Source organism: Capra hircus, chromosome 3 (assembly GCF_001704415.2).
Source record: "Capra hircus breed San Clemente chromosome 3, ASM170441v1, whole genome shotgun sequence".
In the NCBI taxonomy this organism is placed as follows: Eukaryota; Metazoa; Chordata; class Mammalia; order Artiodactyla; family Bovidae; genus Capra; species Capra hircus.
In genome coordinates, this window is record NC_030810.1 from 103,775,571 (window position 1) to 103,790,895 (window position 15,325).

Here is a 15,325-nt window from a genome sequence, read left to right on the forward strand (position 1 = left end):
GAGTACCACCAGCCACCTAAGGCAGGCGCTGGAATAAATTATGAATCGTCACCTTCCATGTCAAGAGGTAAATTTATTTTAATATTTAATAACAATCATTAACAATATGGAATAAATAACAATATGAACTGAGAAAAAAATGAAAAAAACTATGAAAAATATCATGGTAAGGATGCCTGGGGAAGGCAGTTCAGGTAAGTGCCTGACACACAGCTGGAACTAAATAAATATCAAATATCTTAGTTTACTTTGTAGTTACTATTGTATTTGTTCACAAATGTCCTAGGCACCTTGAAAGGACTAGAGAACAAACAACTCTGAACCAAAACCCCTCCTGAATGTTTTAGACAAATAATATAACAGAATATAACAGCTAATTAACAAATTCTATTCTACAAGAAATACTATACCCTTTAAGACTGATAGGCTCTTACTCAGAGTAAGCCTGCTAAGCCCTGCATAGTTACTCCCTCTCCTACTCTATTACCCGTTCTACTTTCCCCTGATTCTCTGCATTCAGCCGCAGTGTCTTCCTTGCTCGTCTGTAAACATGCCAAACATGCTTCTGCCTCAGAACCTTTGAAATCGCTATTTCCTCTTTCTGGAGAGTCTTCACCCAGATATCTGTATGGTTCATTGCTCAAATGCAGCCTTATCAGAGAGGACTTCCCTAACTACCCAGAGTAAAATAGTCTGTCTCCTCAGCCCTTAGAGCAATGTTGAGCATATAGGAGAAATATAATAGGTATTTGCTGAATAAATTAAACAAATTAATTTAAATATTTGGGATTCAAAGATTCAAAAATAGGAAATATTTTGAAATCAACACTGAGAATTTTATGAATTCTCTGAAAATTTCCATTTTCTGAGAATTTTAATCTTTATACTGTTTTGTTTTCATTGACTATATTAGAGCTCTAAGTAACTCTCTTTGTTCAATCTTTACAGAGCAGGTTTAGTGAAGTTTTTAAAATCACTCTTAGACACAGATGTAAGGAACAGACTTTTGGACCCTGTGGGAGAAGGTGAGGGTGGGATGATTTGAGAGAATAGCATTGAATCATGTATATTACCATATGTAAAATAGATGATCAGTGCAAGTTCAATGCACGAAGCAGGGTACCCAAAGCCAGTGTTCTGGGACAGCCCAGAGGGCTGGGGTGGGGAGGGAGGTGGGAGGGAGATGCAGGATGGGGAGACACATGTACACCCGGGGGTAATTCATGTTGATGTATGACAAACACCATCGCAAAATTGTAAAGTAATTATCCTCCAATTAAAATAAATTAATTAAAAAATTACTCTTGCCTCAATTTAACAAATAGTTAAGTAGCCACTGCAGACAGTATCATCTTTTCTCAATTATTCATGTAAAAACAAGAACAAATTAAATAACATTTACACAAGTTCCTCCAAAGTTTTCCCTGGTCTCCTATTTATAATTTTTTAATAGAACCTTATTTATTTATTTATATTTGGCTGTGCTGGGTCTTCGCTGCTGCTTGAGCTTTTCTCTAGTTGTGGTGCACAGGGTCTAGAGTGTGTGGCCTTCAGCAGTTGCAGCTCCCAGGTTCTAGAGCATAGGTTCAATAGCTGTGGTGCATAGACCTAGTTGCTCAGCTGCATGTGGGATCTTCCTAGATCAGGTATTGAACTGTGTCTTCTACACTGGCAGGCAGATTCTTTAGTACTGGGCCACTAAGGAACCCCGCCTACTTACAATTTATATTCTGTTGCACATATGTTCAACAGATTACAAATAACAACTACTCTTCTGTACCTACCCTCTGTTAGAAATTATGACAATAATAATTTATAGTGCTTTCTAAAAGATAGAACCTATGGAAAATAAATGTAGTAGTGTTATAATCATGCTTAACCAGTTATTTTATCAAGGAACATGTCTAGCTTGCTCAAGGAAATATAGATTGACAGCAAAAACTTGAACAAAAGGATACTTTTGTGGACGAAGATAAGGTTAGCGTGGCCCAGCTGGACAGCAGTCACCATGGCTGTTTTCTCATCCAGTAAAGCCACTTTCCCAGAAAGAGAAATATTACATGAAACTCTGTGGTCTTGCAATTCTAGTGTATAATGTTCCAGGGGAAATTTCACCTCTGTAAGACATGAAAGATACATAACCATAATGAAAGCAATAGAAAATAGTATATTGTTGGATTATAAGAAGCAGCAGGTCAAAGTAAGAGCAAAATCTGCTTTTCCCTTTATTTCCTCCCAACTATAATGAATTTCTACATATATAGAAACTGAGGGGGACTACTATATGAGTTTATTGTTGCTTATATTCTTAAAACTCAGTAAACTGAGAGTAGGAGGAGGGATCTCCACTAGGCAAGTAAATAAAGGACTAATGTTAATGGAGCAAATGTACACTTTATAAACCGAGTGGGACTTTTGGGATCAGCGGGGTATTAAATTTTTCAGATAACAGAGTTTCTCAATAAACAGCTTTTTTGCAAAGATCATTCAAATCCCTTCTGGTAAAGTTTCTTCCCTTGTCCTAAGTTAGTAAACTTTTGGTTGTTTTAATAGACAATTCAGATCTTTACGGGCACTGAAGCTAAGTAGTAGTTGAACTATAGCATTAGTCTGTTTAAGATATGTGGGCTACCTCAGTCCAGTATTAGCTCAAGTACTGCAATAAAAAAATACAGTTAATCTTTGAACAGTGCAGGGATTAGAGGCACTAACACTCCCCCATCGACCTCCCCATGCAGTTGAAAATCCACGTATTAGTCAACCCTCTATAACCCCAGTTCTGCATGCACGCTTTCAGCCAACCAAACATCGTATAGTACTGTAGTGTTTATTTTTTTTAACTGCATATAAATGGAACTGCACAGTTCAGACCCGTGTTGTTTGAGGGTCAACTGTACTTTTATCACAAAAATCTAAGACAGAAAGAACAAAAAGTATTTTGCATATATAATGTGAAGCTGCTTCTCTTGTCAGCAGAAATGATTTGGGAAATGTTAGTCTTAGGAAAAGCTAAATCAACTTACCTGTCATTCTTCCCTGAACCATTTTTGCAACGCGGTATTTAATATATGCACCTACTAAGAGATAAATATCTTGGGATGGTATAAGAAATATATTCTCCAAAACAAGCAGACGTATCAATGCTGCTGCCACTTTCTAAAAGAAGGAAAAAAAAAAACAAACAAACCAGAAAGTTTCCACAGGTAAAATCCTCAAGGTTGCCCTCCTTATTAAAGTTTACTTTTATAAATTTCTTCTAAAATATTTTGCCAAGATTAAAAAAATGCTTTCCTAAGCACAGATCATAATTTCAGTTAGCCTTAAAAAGTGATCATGAATATTAACACAGTGTCAGCTTTCTAAGTCACTTATTAACTAAGTCACTCAAAAAAGAACAGAACACAACAAGCTTTCTTAAAGGAGAAGGGTAGGTAAATAAAAAGGCGAGTATGATAAAATGGGAAAAAGTAAGACCTAACTGTATTCCACTGAAATTCTTTTAACCAACCTCAGGTGAACTGACTTTCCAGATTAAGTTACTCTGTATCCCTTGTTGAACATATCAATTCTTGTGAAGGCTTACCCAATACAAGGTTAATAGGCTGCTCTCTAGGATGTCCACATACATGTTACTGCCACTTGAATTGAATGCTTGCCAAAAGATATTTGCTTTTCTCAACTTTAATAATAATTAATTTTTTAAAAAGCATTATATGAAAAGAGTTGTTTTCTATAAAAAATTTAAATGTTTTGAAAAGTTATAGTCAGGACGTTCCTGGTGGTCCAATGGTTAAGAGTCTGCCTGCCAATGCAGGGGACACAGGTTCAATCTGTGGTTGAGGAAGACCCCACGTGCTGCGGAGCAACTAAGCCTGTGCATCACAACTACTGAACCCATGCCCTAGAGCTTGTGCTCTGCAACAAGAGAAGCCACCACAATGAGAAGCCTGTGCACCCCAACTATAGAGTAGCTCCCACTCGCCGCAACTAGAGAAAGCCCCAGTGCAGCCAAAACATAACAATCTGACTGTGGGTCAGATCATGAACTCCTTACTGCCAAATTCAGACCTAAATTGAAGAAAGTAGGGAAAACCACCAGGCCATTCAGGTATGACCTAAATCAAATCCCTTAACAATTATAGAGTGGAAGTGACACATAGATTCAAGGGATTAGATCTGATAGACGGAGTGCCTGAGGAACTATGGACGGAGGTTCGTGACATTGTACCGGAGGTGGTGATCAAAACCATCCCCAAGGAAAAGAAATTCAAAAAGGCAAAATGGTTGTCTGAGGAGGCCTTACAAAAGCTGAAAAAAGAAGAGAAGTAAAAGGCAAAGGAGAAAAGATATACCCATCTGATGCAGAGTTACAAAGAATAGCAAGGAGAGATAAGAAAGCCTTCCTAAGTGAACAATGCAAAGAAACAGAGGAAAACAATAGAAAGACTAGAGATCGCTTCAAGAAAATTAGAGATATCATGGGAACATTTCATGCAAAGATGGACATAATAAAGGACAGAAATGTTAAGGACTTAACAGAAACAGAAGATATTAAGAAGAGAATACACAGAAGAACTATACAAAACAGATCTTCATGTCCCAGATAACCACGATGGTGTGATCACTCACCTAGAGCCAGAATTCTGGAATGCAAAGTCAAGTGGACCTTAGGAACCATCACTACAAACAAAGCTAGTGGAGGTGATGGAATTCCAGCTGAGCTATTTCAAATCCTAAAAGATGATGCTGTGAAAGTGATGCACTCAATATGCTAGCAAATTTGGAAAAGTCAGCAGTGGCCACAGGACAGGAAAAGGTCAGCTTTCCTTCCAATCCCAAAGAGAGGCAATGCCAAAGAATGTACAAACTACCACACAAATAAATAAATTAATTAATTTTAAAAAATTAATTAAAAAAATAGTTAAAGGCAAGCTAAGGATAAATTTAAAAAAAATTTTAATTAAGAAAAAAATAAATAAAAAAGAAATTATAGCTAAGATGTACTGCTATCAAATTAGGTGTAAGTGAGAAATGTAAAAGACTAGGGGAAAATCCTTGAAAAATATATTAGAATTCTGCACTCAGATTGCTTCACACATGTACAATCTTTCACTCAACCATAAAATAAAATGAAAAATGAAAAAGAAACTAGAAACTAATTTGTGAAAGAATGAGTATGTATATTTTTAAACAGGGAATCATAGACAAAGAAAAGTCTCGGACCTACCTCAAAGGATTGGTGAATAAAATGCAGTTATATGTTTTAAGAGAAAATACCAGTAACATTTGTAATTGTACGTGGGTGATAACATGTTTAAGGAAGACAGGTTTTCAAAAAATGTTTATCCGTTTCAAATAACTTTTTCAATTGGCCTAAATCAAGCAGGTTAGAGGGTTTCTATTATAGATAAACATAAGAAACTATCCCATAGGCAAGACTTAATGTCTATAGCACTAAATTTTTACCTTATAGAATGGTTCAGAAATTCGAACTTTTACGATAGCAGCACCAGTTTTAATGCCAGACACCAAAATCATATCTCCCTGTTTCTCTTCTTTTTCCATCTCAGCTATATATGCAGGGGGAGAATATTCTGCTTCAGAGTATCTCAAAATCCTAAAGAGATAAACTTTGTTTCTAGTAGATTATTCTTCTTCCAAAAGGCTCTGAGAGACTTTAAACATAGTCTCTTCAATGTCTGTATAGTGTCAAAAGTTTAAAATTTCCACAATGACTAGATAGAAGAAAAGTACTTAATATGCTTCTGGCTAAACCTGTTGTAAGACTAAAACCCGGATTGTCTGAGAGCTATTGCTTGGTACTGAAGAGAAAATTTCATACTAATATCCACTCACTGTATTTCAGTGAGTGTTGATAGCTTGAAAAACAAAAGTGTCAGAAGATCCAACAAACAATTGTATAGTTCTGATTTCATGAACTCCTCTGCAGTGACTCAAATTAAACCATCAAGGTACCTACAGCCATGCCATATTTTCCCATGATAAATTTATTTGTTCCAAATAGTTCCATATAGGAAATTGATCAAAACCCACACAAATGATTGCTGTTCAGTGTGCTACCCAAAGGCAGATGTCTCCTTCAAAGTCAGATAGTTAGGTTTGGTTTCAAGGTTACCTAATTTTGCTAGACAGTTCTTCTATTGCTGATTCATTATCCCGGGCAATGCTCCACTCAAACACCATCCCTGCCAAACTACTAAAAGTATTTCCTGTAAAGCAAGGCGAAAACAGACAAAACAAAATCACATATTCAAAAATATTCAGGTATCTTTAATAAGCAAGGGAAATTTAACTAGAAAATTATTTTTAAGCCTTTTTCATTAACAAATAGATACACTATCATTTATGAACTAAAACACAACTACCAGGAAGACTCCCTACACACAGTAAGTACAGTTGCTGTATAAGCTTTCTGAAAGTGAAAATAACTCAAGCTGATTAACTGCTGGTTGACAAAATTATGGCACTATTTCTATTCCTTTCAACATAAAAAGGCCACCTTATAATCTATCTCAGTGTTGACAGGCATCCCTAAATCCTGGTCCCTCTAATAAAAATTTTTATAAAAGCTAGGTTTGAATATTACTAATATGTTCATTTCTCATATTTTAAAAATCGCTCTTCACTAGTTTACAAAGAAAGAAGCAATGCGTTAAAAAAAATTTTTTTTTTAACATATTACATTAGTGTAGTATATGAAAGGCAATGGCACCCCACTCCAGTACTCTTGCCTGGAAAATCCCATGGACAGAGGAGCCTGGTAGGCTGCAGTCCATGGGGTGGCCAAGAGTCGGACACGACTGAGCGACTTCACTTTCACTTTTCACTTTCATACATTGGAGAAGGAAATGGCAGCCCACTCCAGTGTTCTTGCCTGGAGAATCCCAGGGACGGGGGAGCCTGGTGGGCTGCCGTCTACGGGGTCGCACAGAGTCGGACACGACTGAAGCGACTTAGCAGCAGTAGCAGTATATGAAAAACAATGTAAAATCAGTCTTAAGAAAGATAAAATTATAAAATTTTCACAGGTTTACATTTAATTCTCTTACCCTACAGAAAGTAGACTGATCAAAACAGAACTAATAATAAATTCCAAAAGGTACTTTTCTTTTTTTCTCCAAAAATGTTCTTAATTGTTGGGACCATTAGCAGAAGCTCAGTAGCAGAATTTGGATTCTGAACTAGAAAATTTTAATGAAAGTCTGTATTTAATACATCAAACCACACTCAGAATTGTTAATTATTCTTGCACATGAACTTCATATGAGAAAATAAACATTATTTCCAACCTACTTTTATCTCTCAAATTTCTGTTTCCAAAAACTAAACACAAAAGTGTTCATTTTAGGTAATTTTGTTGAATCCTCTGACATTCTTTACCTTCAGCATCCAATGCCCTCACCATCAGTTCCAGTGGTGAATCATCTACATAGAGTTCCCGCGTTCGAGATATAATTTCAATGCTGTTTATCACATCAACCTTAACATCACACCGCAGTTCATGGTCAGTCACTAAAACGAACCCAAAAACTGAGAATTTAATTCAACAGGTCATGAATCTATTGAATATTTCATATACTGCGGAGCTTATTCTAAATATTAAGAAAAAGAAAGGCATAACGGTTCCTTTCAACCTGCGGAAGAAAACAGCTTAGCAACAAAATATATAAGAGCATCTGTTTACAAGAAGAGACACTAGAGCAGTGATTCCCAGATACTGATCTATAATAATGTTTTTATTCACCCGTCAAAAAATGAGAATTTTAAAACAGTAATAAAATTAAATATATTCACTTTAAAGGAATATATGTTCAGTATTACTTTTGAAGTGTTAGAATGCTTTTCCTTTTATGAAATTATAAGAGTACATTTTAAAAAATGTGTTTATTTAGGAAAGTAAGAGGGTGGCAACCATATGCCATTCCTGTCTGCCAATAAATTTCTCTCTCACTTCATTTCTTTCCATTTCTTTTCCTGGACCATGAGATTAAAAAGCCTGAGAATCACGTAGACCCAACTAGAGTTCCACTCAATATGTTTGTTGCTCAGTTGTGCCCAACTCTTTGCGACACTGTAGACTGCAGCCTGCCAGGCTCCTCTGTCCATTGAATTCTCCAGGCAAGAATACTGGAGTGGGTTGCCGTTCCCTTCTCCAGGGGGTCTTCCTGACCCAGGAATCAAACCCAGTTCTCCTGCATTGCAGGCAGATTCTGTACCATCTGACCCACCAGAGAAGCCCAATATAGTCATGATTAACTTCAGAAACACAAATTGAAACAGTACAGAAAGTAGACTTATTTTCATAAAGGTGAAACAAGGGTGAAATAAAAATTATTTTGGGGACGTCCCTGGTGACACAGTGAACAGGAATCTGCCTGCCAACACAGGGGACATGGTTTCAATCCCTGGCCCAGGAAGATTCCACATGCCTTGAAGAAACTAAGTCTGTGTGCCACAGCTACTGAAACCCACTCACCTAGAGCCTGTGCTCCACAACAAGAGAAGCCACTGCAATGAGAGGCCCATGTACTGCAACAAAGAGCAGCCCCAGCTCACTACAACTAGAGAAAGCCTGTGAGCAGCAATGAAGACCCAATGCAAACAAAAAATAAATTAAATTTTTAAAAATTATTTTAAAATATTTTGGGACTTCCCTGGTGGTACAGTAGGTAAGAATCTGCTGGCCAACACAGGGGACAGGGGTTCAATCCCTGGTCCAGGAAGATTCCACATGCCAAGAAGCAACTAAGACCACAGACTACAATTACTGAAGTCCATGTGCCTAAAGTCTCTGTTCTGCAACAAGAGAAGCCACCACAATGAGAAATTCTTTCACTACAGCAAAGAGTAGCCCCTGCTTGCCACAACTAGAGAAAGTCTGTGCACAGAAACAATGATTCAGTGCAGCTGAAATATAAATAAATTAATTTTAAAAAATTTTAAGTATTTGCCGAATAACCACATGCTGAGCACAGTGCAAAGTGTACTGATCATTCCATTCTATTCTCTCCACCAAAATCATTCAGCTGTCTAAATCCTTTCTTAATCCTTCACTTGAACTTTTATACCTAAAATTTATGCCTTCATCTCCAAACTCCTCTACCTGTCCTGTACCTAAGGTTGAAAATCTAGATATCCCACTACAAAAAGGCATTTTCATATATTCATAGATTACATCTGGAATGATACAGAAAAGCGGTTCTCTCTTGGAGAAATGAGATTAGAGATTTACTTTTCATTATATAACCTTTTGGGGTTTCCCTGGTGGCTCAGACCATAAAGAATCTGCCAGTAATGCAGGAGATTACCCCTGGTTTGGTCCCTGAGAAGAAAGATCCCCTGGAGAAGGGAATGGCTTCCCACTCCAGTATTCTTGCCTGGAGAATTCCATGGACAGAAGAGCCTGATGGGCTACAGTCCATGGGGTCACAAAGTGTAGGACATGATTGAACGACTAACACTTTTACTACTTTCATATATAACATTTCATATTCTTTAAATATTTTATCAAAGGGAGGTAACATCTAGTCAGAACAAAACAAAACAAAAAATCAAAATAAATCTACCACTCTTACCAAATAGAATATGCCCACCTCGTCTCTCACCATTATCCATCTCTGTCACAGCTGAGTAGTAGTGAAAGTCACTCGGTCATGTCCAGCTCTTTTTGGCCCCATGTAGCCCACCAGGCTCCTCTGTCTATGGAATTCTCCGGGCAAGAATACTGGAGTGCGTTGCCATGCCCTTCTTCAGGGATCTTCCCGATCCAGGGATTGAATCCAGGTCTCCCACATTGCAGGCAGATTCTTTCCCGTTTGAGCTACTAGGGAATTCCCTAGTAGCTAGTGGCTAATCTCTGTCATAGCCACTCATTTTCTCTATTAGACTATCACCAAAAACATCATAAACAAAATCCCAAGCACCTAAACACTAATGGAGTGCTTAAATCTTTTAACCTTTACAGATACCTTATAGTTAGTAGGTAATTCAATATTTGTCAAACAAATGAAGAGTTTCTCTTAAGGCATGCTCTTCCCTTTCCAAACGTCCCTTCCCGTTTCAGAGTGCCAGTTCCCATTAAGATAAGAATGCATCTTGTAGAACACTAAGACTGCCATTCATTACTGGGAATCTCCATCATCTATGTACACAATTGTTTTAATAGCAAAACTGTGAAAGCTGATTTGAAACATAATTTTGGAATATTCACAAGTCAGATGAAACTAAGCTGAGAGCCAGGTTTGACATTTCTCCAAGCAGCTGTGTGCTCTTTCAACATCAGAATGAATTCATGTAGTTAAGAGTAATTACATGACTTCCCTGATGGTACAGATAAGAATCTGCCTGCTGCAGGGGACAGGGGTTCTATCCCTGGTTCAAGAATATTCCATATGTGGAGGAGCAATTAAACCTGTGAGCCACAACTGCTGAGCCCATGCACCTAGAGCCTGTGGTCTGCAACAAGAGAAGCTATAGCAATGAGAAGCCTGTGCACCACAATGAATTGTAGCCCCTCTCTCGCCACAACTGGAGAAAGCCCACTCACAGCAACAAAGACCCAGTGCAACCAAAAATAAATAAAATTTGAAAAGAGTAATTACATTAAAAATAGCATATATGACCAAAGCAACACTTCTTTTCTCATCTTTGTATCCTTCTCTACCCACTGTAGCTGCCCTGCATGACACGGTCCTCAAAGACTCTCATCTTTGAAATCTCATATTTCATTGACTCCAAGACACTCATTTTCCTGACATTTCAACATCTCTGAAATTAGGGTTTTATCTTATGACTGATGACATCTTAGAACTGTCAACCACCAGGAGTCATAGCATAGTTATCATTTATTGCATTCGTGAGAACTTTAAAAGGGCCAACACCAAACTTGCAGAATGGGTATTAGTAGATGGAAGGAAGCATGAACAATGGTGGAGTACTCTTTCCCCCTGGAACCAAACAGTTAAGGACACAGAGTGGGAAAGATGGCGACTCAGATGTGCTAGAAACCTTTTCAAAGCTGGAGACAAAATAGGTCAGCTTTATAAATTGTAATGCCAACTAATGAGTCCAATACTAATACCTTGTAGGTGGTTTTGGTTTAATTCTTTTAAGAAATGCAACAACACTAACAGTCGCATGGTACAAAGGAAGATGTTGTGGGGATAAACACAGACATTGATGATTCCCGATCAAAAAGTGATTCAGGTGAAGCAAAAATGTTAAATTTGTCTTAGGAATATTTTAACCAGTTAATTTTATTTCCTTTTTATTAGGCTTGAGAGTGATACACAATAAAAATAACCATCTAAGTCAAAAAGAGCCCTTCAATATAGGTATAAAGTAAAAAAGAATTCTAAGTGAAGAAAAACAGTTTAGTTGGCAATGTTGTTCTTGCTGCTGCTGCTAAGTCACTTCAGCCGTGTCCAACTCTGTGTGACCCTATAGACAGCAGCCCACCAGGCTCTCCCATCCCTGGGATTCTCCAGGCAAGAATACTGGAATGGGTTGCCATTCCCTTCTCCAATGCATGAAAGTGAAAAGTGAAAGTGAAGTTCCTCAGTTATGTCCGACCCTCAGCGACCCCATGGACTGCAGCCTTCCAGGCACCTCCGTCCATGGGATTTTCCAGGCAAGAGTACCGGAGTGGGGTGCCATTGCCTTCTCCTAATGTTGTTCTTAGTAGTACATTAAAAATAGTTATAACAGATGGCATCTTCAATTATATGAAATATGGTATACCAAACATCTTAAATTTATCTTTAATAATACAGTATAGATAAATAATTTATCAAAATATTTAAGAGCCACACAGATATTTCTGACCTATCAATATGAAAATACCAAGTGCCAGAAACTCAAGGACACAAATAGCATTTCTTAAGCTGCTCTGGTCTAAAACAGACCAGCATGTGCTTCCCAAATTTCAGTATGTATGAAAATCATCTGGAAAGCTTGTTAAAAACACAGATCCCTAGGACTTCCTTGGTGACTCAGTGGCTAAGAATCTGCCTGCCAAGGCAGGGAACACAGGTTTGATTCCTGGTCCAGGAAGATCCCATATGCCATGGAGCAGCTAAGCCTGTGTACTACAACTACTACTGAGATCGAGTACTGCAATTACTGAAGCCTGCACACCTTAGAACCCATGGTCCCCAAGGAGAAGCCACTGCAATGGCAAGCCCGGGCACCACAACAAATAGCAGCCCCCACTCACCCCAACTAGAGAATGCCCTGGCACAGCAACGAAGACCCACTGAAGCCATAAATTAAAACCACAGATCCCCTGGCTCATTCCAGAAATTCTGATACAGCAGACCTTAGGTGGGGCCTGAGAATTTACACTTCTAACAAGCTCCCAGGTGATGCTGAAGATGCAGATTCTTAGATGACACTAGTACTTGAGAAGTACTAGTTTTTTATTTTATTTATTTATTTATGGGCTTCACTTGGTCTCTGACTGCACACGGACTTTGTCTAGTTGCAGTGAGCGGGGACTACTCTCGAGTTGCGGTACTCAGGCTTCTCCTTGTGGTGGCTTCTCTTGTTGCAAAGCAATGAGGTCTAGAGTGCTCAGACTTCAATAGTTATGTCATGTGGGCTTAGTTGCCTATGGCACATGGGATCTTCCCTGACCAGGAACTGAACCCATCTCCTGCACTGGCAGGCAGATTCTTAACCACTGGACCACCAGGGAAGCCTGAGAAGTACTAGTCTTTATTCTGCCTTTTGCCTCACTCAAGACCAACCTCAGAATCTAACACCCAAGCTAGTTCTGATAAATAGGTCCTTCCCTTCTCCACTGATTCAAACAACCAGAGTTTCTGCTCTGTATCAGGCATACTGCCAAGGGCTGGATGTTCAAAAATAAAAATGTTACAGGCTAGAATGCCACAATTAAGGTTTATATTGCAGGAATCCTTTTTTCTACCTTAAGGGGCATTTGAAGCCAACACTGTCTGTGTTAACCATCTATAAAAGATATCAGATTTTTCTACTCCAGGGGAACAGTTACATAGTGTGTTTTGTCTCAACATACCTATCTCTCGAGCAAGAATAACACTGCTGAGGCGTATTGGTTGGGTAGATTCAGCAATGAGTACTGCTTTTTGAGAACATAAGGTGCCATTTTCATATAAAGGTTCAACAGTTACTGCATCATGATGGGTGGAATGCCTGCCAGGATGAAATACGAATGTGGGTTAAAATTAACTTTTGGTGGAACATAGGTTCCTATAGTTTTTCCATGTTACATACTACCAGACGTATTTAAAGGTTTTTCTTTAAAGTAGAAACATTGCTTAAAGAGGTAAGATTTAAGTGGAAGAGACTGATTAGAACATTTTTCAGTGGTCCCTTGTGCCAAGTTATATTCCTTCCTCAATATTTAAAGTAAGATTGTTAACAATCTTCCCTCAGTATGTAAAAATAGGATTGATGCTGTGTTTCCAACAATGAGACCTGGCTTCTCAAACTCTGAGGAATGAATTTCCTCCAATCCTAGAAATTGGACTGTTGCTATCTAAGGTGGGAATCTTGCTAAAATTATGAGGCGAGTCCAACTCAAAATACAGTTTAAAAAATAATTATTTTTGGATGGATGGAAGGAATGGCTTTCAATGCTAGACTGATGCCTTCCATCATCCTCAGTCAGGAGATATGTCACACAGGATCACTGTGTAAGCCTGATTTCCTTATACAGCCTCATAAAATGGGAGATGAACTTCTTACACTATGGAGAAAACTTAGTGCTTCTCTTCAGTGATGGTAAAGGGAAATCTCCAATTACGATGAGCCCTCTGATACCTTGGAGCCCACTTCAGCTAGGTTCCCTTACCTTTAGGAAACCATACAACCTATGGTTGGGTTCTCTCATGCCAGAAAATCATGTCTTTTCATCCTCAGTCAGAAAATCTTTCCCCCCAGAGTTGATTACCCCAAACTTGAGTGTACACTTCAAGAGAGTACTCTCATATGAGGGAGGAGACATATTAATATGTGACAGGCAAATCTTATCTCCACCTAAAATACATCTTCTCATACAAGTTTATACTTCATATTATCTATGCCTCAATTCACTCACTTGTAAAATGGAAAAAATAGCGCTTAATCAACAAGACTGTAAAAACGGAATGAGTTAACACATGCAAAGTACTTAGTTAAGTATGCAATAGTTAAGTGTTTTTACACTGAAAACTTCACTTTCGTTTGCAGAGAACTCGCACATCCTAAGCGTCTCTAGCCCGTCAATAAATTTCCTCAAAAATAAATAAATAAATAAATTTCCTCAGACTTTGGGAATCCCTCACCCTAGCTCTTAACACTGAAAGTTCTTTGCGGTGGGTAGCCATGGTTGTCTGAGGCCACCTACACAGGGTTTCCTTGTACCCTGACAGCTGTTCACATAGTGACTACCCCTCCCAACCAACACATACCACGAGAAAGCCAATCTCACACATTAACTGCTCATAAAAGGACCCACACATAGGCTGAAAACATCCCACACAACGAGGGTAGGCCATCAGAAGAGCTGGCCCTCCATTCCTGCTGACACCCCACCCCTGATCCCTACAGGCAAGGCTCTTCAGGATGAATGACCAAAGTATTCCGGTGGCGTCGTCTTCCGTTCAATGAACCCTTCCCATTCTTCCTGGGCGGCGTGGGGGTGCATACTCTTGTGATCCCGCCACCCCTCACCAAGTGTAGCAGCCCCGCTGAGCCTCTAGCAGGAAAGGAACCCGGCCTGGCTCCTGCCCAAAGGGTAGCAACACCTGTGGTACGTTAAGTTTGTTGGCCAGGGTTCCAAGCAAAAAGAGAAGCAGAAACAGGAGGCGCTGTAGAGTCACGCAGAACAGCCCAAAGCCTCGGCGATTTGGTGACCCAACAGCAGTCATGGCGCCCATCAACTCCTGTCTCCTCGCTTAACTACAGCCGTTCCCTCAGCTCCAACATCAGCCAATCCACAGGCGTGACGTCAGCAGGCGGCCGTACCGCTTGGAATTACGGGAATGTTTTTAGGAAGGGCTCCAACAAGCCGTTATGGAAACTTCAAGGCAGAAACCCAGCTAACTACCCACTTAAAGGGCTACTTTCTTAAATATTAGGTGGCAGGCCTTAAGAATAGGCAGAAAAATCTTAAAAAAAAAAAAACTCTCCCAGTTAATTTGTCCTCTGTTGCCTACTGTGTTTGACTCCTAGGGCAACCCCCCACCAACTTTTTTTGGGGGCAGTAATTTCCAGTCAGCATTGACCCGTGCATATAAATGGAAAAAAATGTTCCAGTCTCTGGTATAAACAGCTGGACTTT

At 39.0% G+C, this 15,325-nt stretch overlaps 1 protein-coding gene across 1 annotated transcript in view; it reads right to left on the reverse strand.

The window, feature by feature from the left end:
* Window positions 1-14,912, reverse strand: part of NUP210L (nucleoporin 210 like) — an 89,676-nt gene extending 74,764 nt beyond the window's left edge. Inside the window, 7 exon segments of the mRNA XM_013977080.2 lie at window positions 1,959-2,117; window positions 3,024-3,156; window positions 5,467-5,617; window positions 6,137-6,230; window positions 7,402-7,533; window positions 13,058-13,194; window positions 14,716-14,912. Coding sequence (XP_013832534.2) covers window positions 1,959-2,117; window positions 3,024-3,156; window positions 5,467-5,617; window positions 6,137-6,230; window positions 7,402-7,533; window positions 13,058-13,194; window positions 14,716-14,912 — 1,003 coding nt within the window.